General features: G+C 43.4%; 1 protein-coding gene across 4 annotated transcripts in view; it reads left to right on the top strand.

Moving 5' to 3' along the window:
- Positions 1–21,022, top strand: part of BRCA1 (BRCA1 DNA repair associated) — a 120,979-nt gene that overhangs the window by 61,236 nt on the left and 38,721 nt on the right. For all 4 annotated transcript variants that reach the window (XR_004536763.1, XM_033918009.1, XM_033918007.1 and 1 more), the window contains exons 13-15: positions 11,608–11,725; positions 13,080–13,264; positions 20,267–20,571. Coding sequence is in view for 3 of the 4 variants with exons in the window: in XM_033918009.1 (XP_033773900.1) it covers positions 11,608–11,725; positions 13,080–13,264; positions 20,267–20,571 (608 nt within the window). In the remaining variant the exon portion in view is untranslated. The remainder of the gene's footprint in view (positions 1–11,607; positions 11,726–13,079; positions 13,265–20,266; positions 20,572–21,022) is intronic.

Raw genomic sequence — 21,022 nt, forward strand, 5'->3', positions numbered from 1 at the left:
GGGAAAACTGGTGTGTCATACATATTTTGAGTAGGGGAGAGTAGCCTAATGGTTAGAACAGCAGACTGAGAACCAGGGAAGAAACACAGTGGTAACAACAATGATGTCCTTTATTCTATTCAGCAATGGTGTACAATGTACAAATGCTCAGGATAAATAGTTGTAGTGAGATGACGAGACTCAACACAGGCTGTGTTTCAACATTACCACCTTCATCAGGAGTCCTAGTTTTCTTTAAGAAATTCTTTTTCACGCAGCGAGTGGTGGACGCCTGGAATGCTCTCCCAGAGGAGGTAATTACGGAATCCACCATTCTAGGATTTAAGGGTAAACTAGATGCACATCTCCTTATGAGAAGCACAGAGTGATATGGGAACTAAATCTATGCCAGGTGGGGCCTCCGCGTGTGCGGATCGTCTTACTTGATAGACCTAAGGAGTTGGCAATTCTTATGTAACCAGGGAAGCCAGGTTCAAATCCTACTGCAGCTCCTTGTGATTTGGGGCAAATCACTTAACCCTCCAGTGCCTTGGATAGAATCCTACTTTGTGAGCCTTATAGGGACAGAAAACTACCAACTGTACCTAACTGCAACTCACTTTGAGCTACAATGGAAAAAGGCATGAGCTAAATCTCTTCCCTACCCTAAAATACCACTAAGTGAATGCCCTACTTTTTCTTCTATTTAAACTGTCAAATACATAATTGTGAATACTTTTAAACATACTGATGCCAGTTGTACATTAAAAATATCCTATTTTTTCTTCTGGAGAATTAGCCAAAGCCGAGGACACTTTTGCCCTTCTCTGCACCTCTTTCTTCCCCTTTTTAAACTGTTAAAATAGAATTCATGGAATTAGAAACAGGCGATGAGGTAAGCTATGTTTTATTGCAGTTTTGGATGTGATTAGAAATTCAGGAAACTGCATTTGTGAATCGGGGACAGAAAAGGTTAATGATGTGCGTTGAAAGCTGGTCTTTTGAATGGCACGGTTACCGTCCTGAGAACACTGCTGCCCATAATTTACACTGTAATAGAATCAGGTTAAAAAAACAATTTAGTTATTTCCTCACCCCCCCTGCTTTTTTTCAAGCAGCAGAGTTGCCGAGACAGTTTAATTCAGTGCTTCTTTAGCACAGCCATGCTCAGAATATGGATTTCAAGCCTTCTAATAGAATTCTGATTACAGTTATTGATGGTTCCTTACAGAGCATCGAGCATGTCCTGGACCTTTCAGTGGTGGAAAAAGTAGTTCTGCTGATCTGTTCTTTGAGTTTTCATACCCCCCAAAATTTTGTGGCATTATGGGGATCCACCTTGAGCCATTTGTTATGTCTGTTCATTTTTCTAATTTAATTATTTTCTAATTAGTTCCACCCAACATGCTCAAGGGTTTATCGCCTGAAAACTTGTTTTATTTTAATTGACCATGGGAAGTCAAACTTGATAAATTGCTTGTTCTCGAGTAACTGTGTCCCTTCTGAATAAGCACTTTGAACCAGCTAACACTTCCTTCCCTATAGGTTTAAAAGCATCAGTACGTTTCTGTAAAAGTCACTGTCGATGTCTTGCATGAACACACAGAGCATGATTGCTTGACCCTCGTCACTCAGCAAGCCATTTAGTGTCTCTCAGAAGACTAAAATTTCTGTATGAATACGGAAACAAATGGGTTTGCCCATCTGCCAATTCGGTTCCCTCCTACCAAGCATCCTACTACAGTCACTAAACATTTGCCCTTGCACTGGCCCTACAGGTGGGAAGTGAGAACATATGCGTCTGCTGGCTAAGGAGAGTTACATGCAGATGTGGCTCCTGTAGATTCTGTAATCAGGATGTTTTGGATTACATATATATTTTTTTATTCTTCCGCTCTCCTTTGACAGATGTTTAAGAACATAAGCAATGCCTCCGCTGGGTCAGACCTGAGGTCCATCGTGCCCAGCAGTCCGCTCACACGGCGGCCCAACAGGTCCAGGACCTGTGCAGTAATCCTCTATCTATACCCCTCTATCCTCTTTTCCAATAGGAAATTGTCCATCCTTTCTTGAACCCCAGTACCGTACTCTGCCCTATTACGCTTTCTGGAAGTGCATTCTAGGTGTCCACCACACGTTGGGTTAAGAAGAACTTCCTAGCATTCATTTTGAATCTGTCCCCTTTCAACTTTTCCGAATGCCCTCTTGTTCTTTGAAAGTTTGAAGAATCTGTCCCTCTCTACTCTCTCTATGCCCCTCATGATCTTATAAGTCTCTATCATATCCCCTCTAAGTCTCCTCTTCTCCAGGGAAAAGAGACCCAGTTTCTCCAATCTCTCAGCGTATGAAAGGTTTTCCATCCCTTTTATCAGATGTGTCGCTCTCCTCTGAACCCTCTTGAGTAATGCCATATCCTTCTTAAGGTACGGCGACCAATAAGTTGCAGTGGAATCTTAGAAGAAGCAACAGTGCAGAGATACTGGAGCACAGCATTTGGATCATCATTTTCTATTTCTCATCATTGACATTTTGAAAACAGGGTCATTGTCAGTCAGCAACTTCAGCTAATGGACATGAAGGACAGGCAGAAGAGTCAACTGTGCAGGAAGCCAAAGGAGGGATAGTGAGGAGCAGCCTTAGTTTCTCTTCTCATGCTGCTTGAAAAGGAAGCTCATCGGCAGCAATCTAAACAGGCTGCTTCATGACCTTCTCCAGGGCGTTCAGTGTGCCGCGTTGCTGATGACATCATCAGTGATGCGGCAGAGGAGTGCCCCGGCGGGAGAAGGCTGCGAAGCAGCCTGTTTAGATTGCTGTCAACACTGCCATTTGGAAGAAGGTATGTCTGTCTCGCAGTCGGTGAGGCTCAGATGGGAGGGAGAGATGGAAGGGTCAGTGGGGGTTCGGCTACGTGGCGGGGGGAGGGGGGGAGGAAGTGCTGATGCCAGCGAATCCAGCGCTTCAACTAGGGCTAATTTTCGGGATAGGTCTTATTTTTGTGGAAACATGGTAGTATATCTGTTTGGAATGGACTAGTTTTGAGTCCAGCATATTTCAGTGGTTCCTTGATAGATCTGCTCTATAGCAAGGGAAACATTGGGCTCAGTTTCCAATTTTGTTCTTACTTGTCAACAAGTTTGTCTAGAGCAAACAAGGTCAGCCCTATTTGATAAGCATGGTAAACGCCACTTGTTTGTTTTTTGTTTTTTGTTTTAATTTTTTGGGTTGGGGGGAAGGAGGGACCAAAACTGCCGCAAGCATTATTCTGCTACCTTTGTATTTGTGGCTTGGCTTTTCTTACACTTAAGCTGCATTGTGCAGGAAGGCATCTACTGCAAACTCATGAGACTTGCATGGAGGTCCTTTCTGTGTTGCACTTGGAGGTGCTCGCTGAAGCAGAGGTAGAATAGGAGAAATGAGATGCTGTATGTTGGAAGGGAGGGGGCAGTTATAGGTTACAGAATGGAGCTACAGTTTCTGGCCACCTCCCTGAAAGCAGACTTGTCAAATACCAAGCTTTGATGGCTGCCAGACCTCCCTAGTAGCTAAGATAAGACTTCACTGAATACAATGTTCTCATTTATGTTTAAGCTAGATCTTTTGGTTAACCCAGAAACCAGACCCATTTTGGGGATGCTGTGAAGCTACATAGTGTCACAAAACTTTGCTGAAATCTAAGTAAATTATATCTAGTGCAGACAATTGGATTAAGGATGTGCACACTAGATGTAATTTACTTAGATTTCAGCAAAGCCTTTGACACAGTTCCTCAAAGGAGGCTCTTGATCAAACTTGACGGGCTGAAGTTAGTACCCAAAGTGGTGAATTGGATTAGAAACTGGTTGACAGACAGACGCCAGAGGGTGGTGGTTAATGGAATTTGCTTTGAGGAAGACAAGGTGAGTAGTGGAGTCCCTCAGGGTTCTGTGCTGGGGGTCGATCCTGTTCAATATGTTTGTGAATGACATTGCTGAAGGGTGGAAGGAAAGCTTTGCCTTTTTGCAGATGAAATTAGAGATGTTAAAAAGTTAGGCGAACATAGCTTAAAAGACTTTGTGTGAAGATAAGATTTAAACCACAACAAAGGCGTTCCAAGTACTTCTATTTGCTCTAGACCAGTGTTTTTCAACACGCGATACATACCCTAGGGGTACGTGAACAGGTTGGGGGGGGGTATGAGTTATGGGTCTCCTGCCCCCCCTTCCTCTAGTGGCATGCCCCCCTCCACCAAAGAGCCTTCTCGTCCACATACTCAGAAAGGTCCTGTCGGCTCCACCCACTTTGACACATTTGCATCAGAGGGGTGGTACCAACAGGGCCTCAAGAGCAATAGACTCCAAGTCTCTCTGTCAGTTAAGGCAGTGTTTTTCAACCTTTTTTGGGCAAAGGCACACTTGTTTCATGAAAAAAATCACGAGGCACACCACCATTAGAAAATGTTAAAAAATTTAACTCTCTGCCTATATTGACTATATATAAAGTAATTCTCTTGAATAGGAATCAAATAAACACAAATAAAGTATTTTATAATTACTTTATTATGAAATAAAAATTATAAAATACTTTATTCAGTGCGAAACCTGGGCCTGTTTGGCTGAACACAAAGCTGATATTCTGGCTGGAATGGAAGAAAGACACACACGTAGCTCTTCGTCAACAGCTCTCAGTCTCTCTCTGTATTTGGTTTTTATAGCATACAAAAATAGACAAATATACCCTCCATCCTTTTTATTAAACCACAATAGCAGTTTTTAGCGCAGGGAGCTGCGCTGAATGCCCAGCACTGCTCTTGACGCTCATAGGCTCCCTGCGCTAAAAACCACTATTGCGGTTTAGTAAAAGGGGACCATATTGTAAAATATAGACAGCAGATATAAATTCAGAACTGTGCATAGTAAGTGAAGGGAAGTTTTCATCTCTGGGAATTTACCCAGTTAACTATTAAGTTATTTGGGCAAATTCCTTTGAAAACTGTGGTAATACTGCCTCCACTTTGCTAAATTTAAAATAAAATCATTTTTCCTACCTTGTCTGGTGATTTCTGGTTGCACTTTCTTCTTCTGACTGTGCATCCAATCTTTCTTCCCTTCTATCAGCCTGTATGCTTTCTCTCCTCCACACCTCATTCCCTCCCCCAACTTTTTCTTCCTCTCTCCCTGACCTTTCTTTCTTTTTTTCTGTTTCTCTTCTTTCCTTCTGTTTCCCTGCCTGCCCCCTTTCTTTCTTTCTCCCAGCCTCCTGTCCAGCAGTAACTCTCTTCCCTTCCTCCCCTCCCAGCAGCATCTCTCCGTCTCCCTCTCCAGTAGCAGCTGTCCCTTTTTTTTCCTTGCCCAGCAGCTTCCCAGATTCCTTTCCCTCCTCCCCTCCCAGAAGCATCTCTCCTTCTTCTCCCTCTCCAGTAGCAGCTGTCCCTTTTTTTATCTTGCCCAGCAGCTTCCCAGATTCCTTTCCCTCCTCCCCTCCCAGAAGCATCTCTCCGTCTCCTTCTCCCTCTCCAGTAGCAGCTGTCCCTTTTTTTCCTAGCCCAGCAGCTTCCCAGATTCCTTTCCCTCCTCCCCTCCCAGAAGCATCTCTCCTTCTTCTCCTTATCCAGTAGCAGCTGTCCCTTTTTTTCCTTGCCCAGCAGCTTCCCAGATTCCTTTCCCTCCTCCCCTCCCAGAAGCATCTCTCCTTCTTCTCCCTCTCCAGTAGCAGCTGTCCCTTTTTTTCCTTGCCCAGCAGCTTCCCAGATTCCTTTCCCTCCTCCCCTCCCAGAAGCATCTCTCCTTCTTCTCCCTCTCCAGTAGCAGCTGTCCTTTTTTTTCCTGGCCCAGCAGCTTCCCAGATTCCTTTCCCTCCTCCCCTCCCAGATGCATCTCTCCTTCTCCTTCTCCCTCTCCAGTAGCAGCTGTCCCTTTTTTTTCCTGGCCCAGCAACTTCCCAGATTCCTTTCCCTCCTCCCCTCTCAGAAGCATCTCTCCTTCTCCCTTTCCAGTAGCAGCTGTCCCTTTTTTCCCCTGCCCAGCAGCTTCCCAGACTCTGATAGTGGTTTTCTCCCCTCCCAGCAGCTCTTCTTACTTCCCAGCGCAGCGATTCACGAAGGCAGCCTCGGGTCCTTTGTTGGGTCGCGCCGCCTCTGAGGAAAGAGAAAGTTGCATCATCAGAGGCAGCCGCGACTCAGCAAAAGCCCCGAGGCTGCCTTCGTGAATCGCTGCGCTGGGAAGTAAAGGAGAGCTGCAGAGAGGGGAGAAAGCCACTGTCGGAGGCTCTCCAAGATCTCTCCGGCCCAGCGCACGCTTCCGATGCTGATCTTGCCGGTCCTGCGCGGACCGGCAGGAAGTTCAAATGAGTCAATCTTGCCGGTCCTGCGCGGACCGGCAAAAATTTCCTGCGGCCGGTTGAAGAACTGTGGATTAGATCGCCAAGACAAAGTGAGTCCTGGGTGATCGACTCACTTTGCCTTGGCGAGCTACTGGCGCCCCTGCCTCGGGCCCCCTGTAAGCTCCGGGCCCTGCGGCACACCAGGCAACATCTCGCGGCACACTAGTGTGCCGCGGAACAGCGGTTGAAAAACACTGAGTTAAGGAACAAAGTCTGGAAGTGGAGGAGAAGGGTACAGATAAAAGCAGTTTGTCTAAGGAATGGAGTTCTCTGGGAGATGTATAAGGAGAGGGAAGAGAGGAACACTAGGAGCCTTACGCTTTGTAGCCATACTGCTTGTAATCCAACGTGAACAAAGTTGCTGATTTTGTGAGATAAAATGATCACTGCAATAGTGAGGCTGCTTTGTTTCTAAAAGGCAGCGTGTACTGCACGTTTCTTTAGCGAACTCTACATTTTTACAAAATATAACTTACAGTACTTATGGCTGCAAAATTCGTATATTCACATTTAATTATTGATGGAACACGTGTGAATAACCAGAGTCACAAATGCCGAACCCGTGAATATGGAAGGAGACCTAATGCCAAAGAATCTCAAAGATTTTTATCCAATTTAAATATTGCCTCATAAATATCTTTGAAAGATCTTGTTTAGAGGCAGTCATGGAATCAACGTACATTTTGAGAAAAAGTAACTGAAGTCAGTATCTTAACTTCAGTGGAAGACACGTCTTCTTTATGATCCCTTTGCATTGAAGAAACGCTCAGGTGTGGTATCAGTGTCCCATGCTACTTCCGTTTCTAGAATAGTTGTCTGCTCCTCTCTTGAATTCGGTTGTGGGAGTGGGTTTCGTCCCCCAGAGGAAAGCAAAACTTCTGAAGGAGATAAGGCACTTACTATTGCAGATAGATTAGCAGTGACCGCCGGTTGCAATTGTGCATTCATAGGTTCCTGCACAACGACTGGCTGTACAGAAGGCCTTTTCCCTTCTTGTTTTCATTTCTCATTGGAATGGAGCAGAGTCCCACGTTCCTCAACCGTTTCAAAGGGGTTGAACCTACTCTTTTGGCCACGCCCCTTCAGGCATGTGTACCACGGTAAGGGCATTCTTTAAATAGATGACAAGGGCTTCTTCCAGTGGCTCTAGGCCCCAAGATGATGCTTACACAGGTTGCTCCTGGGTCGCCCTTGATGGCAGCTCTAATAGTTGGGAAGTATGACTGGTGCAGAGCAGGCTTCTGCGATCTATGACCTAAATATGGCAGGGAGAAATAGGCATTAAGTATGCATATAATACTGTGAACTTGTTGTGGTATCTTCCCCAGAACTCGACTGATTCTTATGAAATTTAATGTCATGTTCTGAATGAAGTTGATGTAAAATGATAGAAATATTTCCCACCAAAACACTACCTTGGAAAATTAATTGTTACTACGGGATATGCGCAGAAGCAGGCGATAGTTTGTAAACACTCTGTATCAAAATGGTTTTTACTGCAGAAGACTGAATTCTGCGGGAAGGAGGGGGGGATAAGCCTCATAAAGTTGATATTAGTGAATAAATTATACTAGTTAGCGGTGAGAGCGTGTTAGATATTTTTACTAACTGTGTTCTATTATGTTCCAAGATTGACAAGGTTGCGCTGCCTGTTTATAATGCCAGGTTACACTTCATGATTAGAGTGCCAGATCTAACTCTACCTGCCCTGTTGGGGTAGACTAAATGGACCATGAAGCTCTTTATTTGCTAACAGAAAGCAAGCAAACTGACTAGGATAAGGTGTGATATCCTTTAGGTGGGTATGTTCTATAGATTTCGCATGGGATTTATTCTTGCAGTCTGGAGAAGGAATAAATAGGCAGACTGGCTGAATAGCCTTGCTCTGCAACGCTGCTCTCTCTGTAGTTGAAAAGTCAAAGGAACTGGAGGAAGTTCCCAGGTCAAAACAATTAAAAAAACCCCAAATCTGTGAAAATATAAGTGCATGCACAGTTCTTCCTCATTAAAATTGAAGGACATTATTTCAGCTCACATATGTTAGAGACAACCCCAAAAATGCATTCTAAGGCTGCCTCAGTGTAGCCTGCAGAAGGTGGGGATGTATTATTTTCTGCATGTCCCCCACCCTTACTTATTTATTTTATGAGCTTGAAGGTCTTTCTACAGGCACCAACTTTAGTTTAAATTAAAGTGTTGAGCTTACTGTGGATGGACCAGTTCTTTGGCTGCAATTTCCATTTCTTGCTGTACTATACCAGGGAGTGGGATGTTAATGGAAATACAGCATGCAGATGCGATGCAGTCACTGAGAACTTTGTTATTAACTCTAATGACATTTCTGTGCATTCATTTGGATATAAAAAGGGACTTAATATTTTCTTCTCTGCTTTTTTAAATTTCCTGTTCTGATTTGCTGCCTTAGAAATAAGTATGAAGCAAAATGGCATAATTGGCACATCCTGAGCTGCAGCAAAGGCTTTACCGTACTTTATGTATCATGAGTGCTCTATGCAATCATCAAACATCACCAGTTTTTGCATCCTGCTAGTGTTTCCTTAATTAGAGCTTTACAGCAACTGGATATAAATTACAATGTTATTAGAGAGGAACAAGTCCCAATGCATGGCAGCAGGGCATCACAAGCTGAGCTCCAGCTTCTCAAGCTGGCAAGGAGATGGCAGGACATCTCTCTTTCCTCTCTTTTTCTGTGGAGCTCCACGTAGTTGTACATGAAGTCTCCCAGTGCTGCGACACCAGTAAAGGTACTGGTTCTGATTGAACTCCCAGCTTGAAAGATGAGGAAACTTCCAGTACCTACTTCCTCTCTGCTCCCACCCCCCAAGGTTTTGCCCCTGAACATGACACAAAATAATGAATCACTGGCATCAACATTCTGGATTTATGGAATTCTTTGCTCATTTTGTTAGTAAATTGTGACCAATCTCTCAAATCTGCAGAACCAGATAAATAGATGCAAATGAGCTCTATGCTCTAGGATGCATGGTTGCATTTCTGAATGGCATAGTATAAAGTAGTGGTGTGTTTTAACTGAGCTGCTGCCTCAGTGCCTGAGTTAAATAGATACCAGTTTTTCATTGGTAAGCCATGCCTTTTTCACAAGTGTCAATCCTGTCCTTAATTCATACATAGTGTCCTAAGTCATCTCCTCCAATGTCATATAGGGTAAAAGGTAAGTGTTTCTTCGGCAAAATTGCTTCACCTCTCTTTTTTGACCCACCTGAAGAAAAATATACAGTACCCCTATTAAGTGCCTCTATTAAGTTTTTGCATCTCCTGTGAAGTTAATTCCAATTCTTGCAATAATGCTATATTGACATTAAGATGATTCAAATGTTTCAGGACTCTCTGCCTCTTAATAGGGCTGTTGATGCCCCCCTGTTTTTCAAGACGCTATTTTATATCCTTTATTTGCCATTATTTTTCTTAGTGGCTGTGACGTCAGCAAGAAGGGTGTCAGAGCTACAGGTGCTGTTCTGCAAGGAACCCTTTCTTTGCATTTCAGTTTCTCAGCATCTTGATTTGAATGGTCCCTTCCTTCCTATTGAAGGTCATGTCCAGTTTTCACATGAACCAGGAGGTTCGACTCCCAGCCTTTTCACCTACAGTAGTGTAGAAAGTAGATAGAGTGTTGAAAGTTCTGGATGTGTAAAGAATTATGATTCATTACAGTCGAGTTCCATCGAGTTCTGGCTGTCTGATTACCTCTTTGTACTTATGAATGCAACATGTCAGGGGAGACTGGCATTTAAAGCAGCCATATCCAGGTGAATCAGGTTGGCCATTTCTTCTACCTATACTGGAAGTTGAAATTGGTCTTCAGTGGTGATGAAGGCATACTCCACTCTGTTGCGTCATCTTGGGCAGGATCTAAAGCCATCTCATCTGTAGAGATTTGCACAGCGGCTACTTGGTCCAATCTCCACATGTTTGCTAAGTTTTTTACAGGGTGGATGTAGCAGCTGGGCTGGACATTGCCTTTTGGTTTCTCAGTGCTGGCAGCAGGGTCATCTGTCCCACCCTACAAATTGAGGACTGCTCTGATACAGTTGGTTATCGCCTGAGTTGTGCCGGGGAAGACTACCAGTCCTGTTGCACAAAAAGTAAAGATTAGGGTCTTACCTTGCTAATCTTCTTTCTTGTAAATGGGACTGGTAGTCTTGATGCTCACCCTGTCTGATATATACTAACTTGTTTCTGCTTTAGACATGCCTGCTTATTCAGATATCTTGTTTCTATCACCTGCCTGATAGGGTCAGAAATTAAGAAGAATTCATTCATGAGAGCTGCAGAACTATAGGTACAGTTGGCACATAGGTAGGTGGTTCCTTTTTATTACCACCTTGTTTCTTTTGTTTAGTTATGGTTAACTAGCTTTGTTCTTTAATGTTTGCATTTTGAGCAGAACAGACTTATATAGTTTCAGAGAGTTTAACTGCATCCCTCTCTTATGTTTGTACTCTTGGTCCTGCCAGAAGCTTTGGTACTGACTGAGTGAGTGGAGCTCATCCCAGAGTGATGGAAGGTGGAGCATGAAAACAAACAGTGGGCTCTCTAGAACCTTCACAACGAATAGGGGTTTAACCCGATGGGAAGGTTACCATTCCCGTTTACAAGAAAGAATATTAGCAAGATAAGAACCTAATCTTTCCTTTTAGCTTTGGCCAACACCAGGCAAAGAGTTTTGACTGCAGATTTGGTTTTGGCCAAAAGCTTTCAGACAATTTCAGGGGCAGTTTGTTTTTACCAAAACTAGGAAGGCAGTTTCAGTCAGTCACTAATGTGACCCTATTTGGATTCCAACCCACAATTTGGAGGGAAGTGAGGTCTTGAAATGATATAAAAATAGTGCTCAACGATCACTTAGAAATATTAAGCAGCCCTATTACAACCTCAGAGGCAGAGATGCCAAGTTACCCCCCACCCCAGGTTGGAAGTTTTTTTTGACAATCCTGGTTTCAAACTTACATCCCAAAAGCAGTGTGGGATTTGTAGTACCTGATCTTGCCCATTGAAATTGGTCCTGGAAATTCCATAATACACCAGGATGGGATGGTCGGAAATTCAGGACTGTTCCAAAATCTCTAGCCGAGATCTGCATAAGAATCTCTAGCCTGGATCTGCTTATGTCTGTCTTGGGTAGAAGTATGTGCTACAAAGCCGTATATATTGCCTGGAAAGAATGAAAAACAGTTCTGTCAATTGGCTGAGAAGGTGCAAGGATTACTTAAATAAAATTTGTCTTTGCAGAGAAGGCATCATTTTCAACTTGGGATACTCATCAGAAAGAACAATGCATTCCAGTCGATGGGGGCCTGGCCACAAGAGATAATTCTAAGAACATCAGCCAGGACGTAAATAATGCCAGGTAAATTTTGATCTGGGATGGAGGACCTGGTGTGAAATTCCATAACAGTTTAGCAGAGAAACCTTTTATATTGGGTTGGCAATTCCATGCCCACATTTGAGGGAAAGGTGCCCTGGGTTGAGATTAGGGCAGGATTTGCAGCCATATGTGTGCTTGTACGTTCCAAAGTAAATGCATTTTTGTATGACTAAACCTACCCACACAAAATGGAAGTGCAAGGTCTGTTTCTATGTTTCAAGCAGTTTTTTTTCTTCCCAGGATTTCCAAAATGAATATACACGAGATCTATTTGCATACAAGTACTATGAAATGGGCATGACTGTATCTCAAGCAGATATTGGGCTGGTTAGCCTCTGTTCTTGAGGTCTATAACCCAGTCAGGTTTTCAGGATTTCCCCAATGAATATACTGGAGACCAACACATGCATATTCATTGGTGAAATCCTGAAAATTCCAATGCATTGTGGCTCTCAAAGACTGAAGTTGCCCATCCCTGGCCTAGAACGATTCATTTGTTTATCCTGGCTCCTAGAGAATGACACAGGGACAGATATTTCCCATTCCTGTGGGATCTCTCTATCCCAGTCCTGTCTCCACAAGCTCTGTCCCTGTCCCCGCTGCATTCCTGCAAGCTCTGTCCTCATCTGCACAAGCCTCAAACACTTTAAATCGTGTGTTCAAGGCTTGTGTGGTTAAGGCAGAACTCGCAGGAATGGGACAGGACAGGGATTTTGACATCCCGCAGGGACAAATTTGTCCCCGTGTCATTCTCTACTCCTGAAGCACTCTGGTAGCCACCTGTGGCACTTTCAGGGGTCTGTTTAACAAAGCATATGTTAACGTGTGAATTATTGCATTTTGCTATGTAGGACCATCAGCTATTGCTAGTTTTGGAGAAATGCTACTTCCTCCCCTTTTCAAAGCAGGACAGTATTGCTTGTGACTGTCTTACGATGCAGCTATTTTTGAGACATGCTTTGATTTCTCTGCATGCTGCTGAGCCCCAAGGCAGCTTTTCTGATGTAAAATCTGGCAGATCGTATGCTTTGATCAACTGCTTATAATATCTTAGACAGGAAAAAAGGATTAGGTCATGAAGGATTTGATGCACCAGATGTAGCGGCCTCCCCAAAAAGCTGCCAGATTAATTGTTTGCTCTTCAGCGCTTGTTCTGCTTCAGTGAAAGACAACAGTCAGTTATTTGTAAAAGCTCATTTTGGCTCATTACATTCAAAGCAATACAAAAATGGGTATAACTTATTTTTTTATCACAAACCAAAAGCTTGGTGATGAAATGAAATAAAACATGTGATTTGAAAGTTTATTTTCTGTTCTGTGTCTTATTTGCTACAAGGTCTCCAACCCCCTTGTCCACCCCATCGGAGTCCCAACTCCAAGAGAGAAAAGTGCCAGAGGTGGCCATCAGTCTCCTGAAGGAACTCAAAGACAGCATCTCCCAGGAAGACAGTTCTGTCCCTGAGAAGCAACAGAAGGGGCAGGAGACAGCCTGCCAATCTACTGCATGTAGTGTTGTACCAGGTAACCAGTGACAGCTTCATTAACCCATGCTTTCCTCCCTGCATGTGGATTTTGGATATCATTGAGTGATTTTGATGTTAATGTAGCAGTCTTAGCTAGCAGAAACACCTTTAGTCACTTAGCAGTTTCAATAAAATTATTTCTGGCCCCCTTCCTTGACTTGATTGAGGAGAGATTCATAGGCAAAGTTTCTGCAAACATCTCCTGCCAGGCCACATCTCCTGTTATTCATGTATTGTTCTGCCAGCTCTTATCAGAGCCCCATATGGGTATCATAGTGATGGTGTGAATGCAAGGTGATAAAGAAGCAAAATAGAGAATGGTCATATGAGGTATGCAACCTTTTATAAAAATTAGATTTGTTTGTATGTGCTCTTGAAAAAACCCAAAGACAAAAGAAATCTCAATCTCTCTCTCTCAGTAATTGTAATTAAAATTTTTAATCGTATAAAGAGTTCTCCGCACATTTCCTTATCAAGCTGCTGTAGAGGATTTTAATAATAATAATAATAATAATAACAGTTTATATACCGCAATGCCGTGAAGTTCTATGCGGTTTACAAAAGATTAAACATGAGGTAAGTGCGCCAACGCTCATAGGAATTCTATGAGCGTTGGAGCATTCACCATGCCAACTCAGTTACTAAACTGAAAATACATAAATTCACTTTTTCTTACCTTTTGTGGTTTGATGATTTTAAACTCCGTTTCTAGTACAAGAAGTCCATCAGTCTTGAACAGATAGGTTAGGCATCCCCACTCGCCAGATCTGTAGAAGGATGCTAATCACTTCTTTTTACCATGCCTCCTTGGTCCTCTGGGCTGTGCCCTTTGAGATCAGTTTTTTCTTCTACAAGCAAACCGAGAAGGTGGGGGGGAGGGGGTTTGTTTGTTTGCTTTTTTTTCTTTTTGGGATTTGTAATCCTAAATTTGGTGCTTTCTTATCCCCAGTATTCTTGGGAGATTTTTTTTATTTAGTTTTATAGCTCATCCTCCCCAGGAGCCCAGAATGGGTTACAAGGATACATACACAGAAGTTTTCAGTATCAATAACACACATGCTACAGGATCAGTAAAATTTCCCCATAGCATGTGTGTTATTGAAAACCATGAACACACATGCTGAGTATACAAGCTATACAGAGTCTCAGAATGGTATCTATATGGCTGTAGTAGATAAGAGCACAGTATTGGCTGATAGATTCATGTGCCCTGAGTTATGGTGCACCTGGTCCTGATCTTTGCCTGTGAAAGGGATCAGTCTCTGTATTCAGAGCACTGTAGCTGGGAAGGAGACCTTGCTTCGCAGGAGTCTGGCCAGCCTGCACTTGCAGTTAAACATCTTGGAGTCTTCTGAAAATTTTGCTTGCTCCTGACCCATCAGATGCTTGAGCGCAAGCTGCAGGGCCCTATATCGACCCAGGGGACTTGATCGTGGGCCGGCCATGGTTCTTCTTCCCCTGAAGATTTGGGAAGTGCGGTGGGGGCTTTAGGGTTTCTGACTTATGGAGTTGGTGTAAAAGCAACCAGAAGAGACAGGCATTGGCAGAGAACTCCTTTCCAGATCACAGCTGCAAAATTAGCTAAAGCAGGCACAGCATCACACCAGTGAGAACAGCTCTATCTATGGGAGATATCGGGGAGGTGTAAGTTTAGGATTTTTAAGGGTTTCAAGGGTTAGCTTCTAGATCCTCCACTTCTAAAATTATTAAATATGACATTTTTTAATTTTTACTTTTGCTTCCCTGGACCATTTTTTTGTGCAAAACATTGCTATGGGGGCCATTTGGTTTTTTTCCCAATTTTGTTTTAAAGCCTCTCTCTGCCTCAGAAAGTACTTGATTTTGACTTCTTGCCTCTGCGGACATTGCTCCTTGCCAGAATAGTTCTAATTAGGCAGTGAAGTACATGGGGGGGGGGCAAAGCATTGGGCTTAGCCCCCTCAAGACCCTCCAAGATGGCAGAGATACGGAAGGCACGGTTACTAGGTAAGAAAGCCCTTCTGGAATCCACAGTGCAAATATGTAAAAGTCTCTGACTCTATGAGAGAGCAGGCGGAGAACCTATCCAGCTCCTGCAGAACTGAGGGTCAAGGATTTAATTCATTTCTGATTTTGTGAATCTAATGTTTGAAGCATACACAAAATACAAAAGTAAGATGGCACAATCTGGAGGCATTCCAGTGGTTCCACTTGGGAAGACCCAATCAGAGAATGACCGTGAGGATTTAGGATTCGGAGTCCATACCTATGCTGCACCAGTCTCATTCTTCAGTTTTGGATGTGTCGGGATCTCAGCTAGGTGCCATGTGTAGGCCAAGGAATGACCCAATGCTATATAGACTTTTCAAACCAGTTGACTTGGTAGAAGTCATTACGGTGTCTTTGAGGGAGCTGAGCCTGGATCCTCCACAGGCTTCTACTCAGTTTTCTGTTCTGAACAGTTTTAAAGCTCACACCACCTTTTTTACTTCACATCCCGAGATGACTGCAATGCTAATGGAGCATTGGAAGGCACCAGAAGGTCCTTTGAAAGGGGCCAGAGCTGTAACAAAGTTATATCCAATGGCTTCTGATTTCCAGCAGTTGTTCACCAGTCCTAAGGTGGTGACTCTTTGGTAGCATAAATAACTAAGTGTATTTTGCTTAAGGATGCACAGGACCACAGGGTGGATCTAGTGCTTTAAAGGAAGTTTGAAGCTCGGGCCCTGGATCTGAGAGTGTCGGCATCATTTGTGGTGCACCAGGCTCCATTCATGGAGGATAGTGCTTTCCCCCCCCCCAATTCTTAGGGGGTGGACTATATGGCAGATGCCTTGTATGACATGTTTAGGGTCTTGTTCAAGGTGTCCGTTTACTCTGTCTCTGCCCATAGAATCAGCATTCAAAGTGACTTTGAGGAAGCTTCCTTTTAAAGGAAACATGCTTTTTGGAAAGGGCTAGTATGGCCAAAATCTTTGCAAGACAGGAGGACCCAGACATTTCTGTTCCTCAGCATCAGACTCCTACATTCAGAGAACCTTTGACAGTTCCAGACAGGTCTGGAGGTTATAAAAGAGCACGGAGTTCAGGTTACCAATCGGTGGCACCTGGCAAAATGGGCAGGCCTAAATGTATTTCTTTAGACCAATGAATACTGTCTATCATTTAAGAAAGCTACAAGCTTGAGTTTTTTGCCCTCTTGGTTTTGTCAGCCAGAGAAAGCGGCCAGGGTTTGAGCCACAGTAAAGCATCTTCTAGCTATCTGGGCCATAGAGACGGTGCCAGAAGAAGACTTGGACTTAGGCAGATACTCAATATATTTCATTGTGCCCAAAAAAGACTCAGAAGATTTGAGGCCTATACTGGATATAAAATCTGTAAATGCAGTCTTGAAAGTGCCCCTATTCCAGATAGAGACTATGCATTTGGCCATTGTGTCAGTGGCACCGGGAGAATTCTTAGCATCACAAGATTTGACCGAGGCTTATTTGCATATCCTAATTTTTCTGAGTCACAGAAAGTTTAGGGAGACATTTTCAGTTTTTGTCTCTACCCTTTGGGTTGGCGACTGTGCCGCAGACCTTCACCAAAGTAGCAGTGGTGCATGTCTGCAAAGGTGCACATGTGCTTGAATGACTGGTTGATAAGGAAAGCATTTAAGGAAGATGGTCAGTGGGCAGTGATGCAAGTGGTCCAGCTCTTACAAGATCTGGGCTGGATTGTAAATGTCCGAAAGAGTCACCTGGAGCCATCTCAGTCTCTGGAATATTTGGGGATTCAGTTCAATATGGCACAAGGCAGGGTTTTCCTTCCAGAACAATGAAAGCAGAAGCTCAGACATCAGATATTGGAGCTATAATCCCTGACAGCCTGGTACTATCTACAGGTTTTGAGGTCAATGGTGACAACCCTAGAGGTGAATCTTTGAGTGAAGGCTCATCTTTGCCCTCTTCAGTGCTCATTGGTGTCTAGGTGGTCTCCACAGAAGGATGTGTTGCAGAAACAGTTGCTCTGGACAGTGGAAGCATGATACAGATTGGCTGATGACAGGCATTCAGGCTGATGACAGATGCCAACCTCTACGGTTGGGGGCAATTTGTGAGGGTTGTCTTATTCAGGGTTGATGGTTGCTCTCACAAAGAAAGTGGTCCATCAACAGACTGGAACTGAGAGCAATTTGCCTAGCTCTCCAAACATTTGAGAAAACCCTGGAAGACAAGGAAATCTGGGTGTTTTCAGACAATGCTACAGCGGTGACTTAAGTCAACAGACTGGGAGACACCAGGAGTGCTCAGCTGAAGCTAGAAGCCCAAGTCCTGTTTTGCTGGGTGGAAGTTCATTTACAGGGCATTTCGGTGGTGCATGTAGCCAGGAGTAAGGAATATTCAAGCGGATTAACTTGGTCACCAGACTCTGGATCTGGGTGGGGTGGTCCCTATCACAGAGAGCCTTCAACTGCATTGTGAAGAGATGGGGATGTCTGTTGCTGGATCTCATGGTGTCCACAATCGACAAAAAAAGCATCTCGATATTTCAGCCACAGATACGAACAGGGAAGCACAGGACTAGATGATCCTGCGTTGCTCTCTTCAAAGTTCCCTGGGTTCCTGGCAGCTCCGACATGCTGTTTTCCAAAAATCCTGTTTTGTGGCAGAGGGGAAGCTTCTGGGTCAACAGCAGGCAGTGTGTAGGAGTCGCTTCCACTGCTGGGGACAAAGTGAACTTGAAGAGAGCAATGCAGGACCACGAGAGCTGAGTCAGTGCTGTCAAGGTGCACTTCTGCTGAGGATATTGAAGCAGAGGAAGAGGTTTGGGTGGAGTGGGATGAGGGAGGGAAGGAGAGAAGAGACGATAGATATGGTCTCTTGAGCCAGGGCACATTTGCATCCCCTACAGGAGGCACTTTTATCCCGCTGGTCCCCGCAAACAGATGCATTGCAGATGCCGCTTCTTTGGACAGCCCCGGTGCGTCATAGCCTGAGCTGGCGGCTACGGCTACAGTCTTAATTTTCTATGACTGGCGTGAATGCGCCTAATTTTGGCAGTTCTGTGCTTAACTGACAGTATTCTAAAAGCATAAGTGCATGGCATGCGTCTGCCCCTCCCACTTCCACGCTCCTCTTGCAGTTAGAACCTAAAGTCTGTTGCGCTAACATTCTAGAATAGCGCTTGTGCAGTTAGAAGTGAACGCAAGTAATTGCCAATTACTGGTTGTCAGTGTCAATTTGCACTTAATTAGCCAATAGCTGGCACTATTCTTTAGCCTGCACGTGAGTGATCTTTGTCGCAAAGAGCACAATGACAGACTGAAAGATCTCAATCCTGTCTATGTATGCTTTGCAAGAAAGGAGAAATGGGAGATGTGAGAGAGATGGTTAAAGGCACAGGAGGTGAGTCTCTTTCAATTGTAAGGAAGCTCTGGAATGAGGGGGCATAGGATGAAGGTGAAAACGGGCAGGTTCAGAAATCTTTCACCGAACAGGTGGTGAATTCATGGGATGGTCTCGTGGTGGAGAGGAGGGCTGCATTTGAATCCAAGAAAACTTGGGACAAGTACAGAGGATCTTTATATTTATGCTTTTAGGGATCTTATAGACAAACATCAAGGCAGTTTGCAACAATTAGGGAGCAGGAAAGGAGCTACATAATCTGGTATGGCTAGAAAAGGAACATTTTTCTTCAAAAAAGGGAGGGGAGATGCTTTATCTGCCTTTATTTTTCTGTGTTTCTATGCCAGCCATTACAGTTGATATAAATGTTTGCACCTAGAATGCTTAAAGAAAAATGTGTTCCAAAATCTTCCTTTTCTTAGAGGCAATAAATTCACTCTATCCACAGAAACACCTCCAGAAATTTCCAATTAGACAGCCAACTAAAAATAGCTGGCCTTTACTTTACGTTATTTTTGAGCCTCAGCCCCACCCCTCCACCTCATCAATAAACTTTCATAGCAGTGAGCTTAATGTGGTAAAATTGTCACTGGCTCATAAAAATTTGTTTATCTTCCTATTAGTTCATATATTAAATTCATATACTATATATTATTTATCATTAATTCATTTTTCAGTATTAAATTTTCTTTAAAGGGCTCAATAATTTAATTTCATATTAAATAAATACGTTTTTGAAAAAATATATATATATATCCCATATCAGTTAAGTCATAGACTTACCTTAATGAAGTTTTTCTTTCAATGTTATTCCAGCTTAATGTTAAGTGCAGTTTAATAACATTGAAAGAAAAACTTCATTAAGAAAAACTTCCCCTCTATACTTTGCACATTTGAGGTTTGTGGTTTGTTTCCCCTGTTTTATTCCTTGGAGAAACTGATTGCAGTTGTTTTTTGTGTTTTTTTTTTAAAGAACTTGTATTATAGATTTTTAAATATGGATTTCTGATTACAATACTTGTATGAAGAGTAATATAAAAACGGACTTGGTTGAGTGGCAACATCCTTTAGCATTGCTTCCTAACCCAGTTCTTGGGGCACACTCAGCCAGTCGGGTTTTCAGGATATCTTCAGTGAATATGCATAGGAGAGATTTGTATACCAAGGAGGCAGTGTGTGCAAATTAATCTCATGCATATTCATTATGGATATTCTGAAAACCTGACTGGCTAAGTGTACCCCAAGGACTGGATTGGGAAGTACTGCTATAGGATATTGCCACTCATCCAACACAGTTTGTGTGTTATTCTTTATAACAAATGGTAATCCTCGGCATCGATTGGTTACAAATGAGAGCACTTTACTCCTCCCTGGGTACCAGCACGCATACAACAAATAATTTATAAGTAGCACATTTCAAGTCATAAAGTTTTGCTTTCAAAAAGCTTGAAACTGGGCTGAGAAACACTATCTTACATGAAGTGCTAAAGCTTTGATTGCTGGCAGCGGCAGAATAATTGGACAGTTGTATTACCCAATCAGAAGACACTGAAATTTCTTATATTTCTTTAGCTTAACTAAAATATGACATTTCCTATATCCTGCATCATCAGAGTCATTTTTTCTTTCAGGAAATACACACAGAAGGGACGCTGAAGATAAACTGAATAGCAGAACCCTGCACTGTAGCAAAAGTCATCCTCCGGCTGGAGATATTTCTTCTGCTGCAAGGCCATCATCTTGTCAGCCTGGGGATGAATTGACTAGTCCTTGCATACCCCGCATTGCTAGCAGAAACAGCGCAGGGGAGAGTGAGCAGAAGATGCCGACGCCACCTTTTCATGGTCAAACGGGAGTGTCGAGTTTCAAAAACCCAGTGATGATGACCAAAAGGAAGTTATCTCTTGTGGCATCCGGCCTCAATCAAAGTGAATTGGTAATACTTTTGTTATGATGTTATAATTAGACGGTTTAATTGTGCTGAAAAAGATGAGATTTGATTCTTCTAGCAACCTAAGCCTGCTATATGTCCTTTTGGTGGGTACAGAGGGATGATCTCAGCTGGTGAGAGGAGTGTTCATTTCCATCTGTCTCTGACCCAGCTGCTGAGAGTTGGGGGGGGGGGTATTTTGCCTAATTGAAGGGACCTGTTGGGAGTAGAAGTTTGAATTTCAGAAGTGCATATGTAGTGTTAGGGTTATACCAGTGTAATACAGTGAAGATGCAATGGAAATCCACAGCTTCCACCCATGAAGAGCGGTCAGACACATTGTATCAGAGATGGAAGTGCCAGCAGGAGCCCTCGGTAGGATTACATTAGTGGTGGCACTAGAGAAGACAACCTCTGGCTGCTACAGCTGGTAGGTAGAGAGAGGTGGGAAGGGAGG

This window comes from Geotrypetes seraphini, chromosome 13 (genome assembly GCF_902459505.1).
Source record: "Geotrypetes seraphini chromosome 13, aGeoSer1.1, whole genome shotgun sequence".
In the NCBI taxonomy this organism is placed as follows: Eukaryota; Metazoa; Chordata; class Amphibia; order Gymnophiona; family Dermophiidae; genus Geotrypetes; species Geotrypetes seraphini.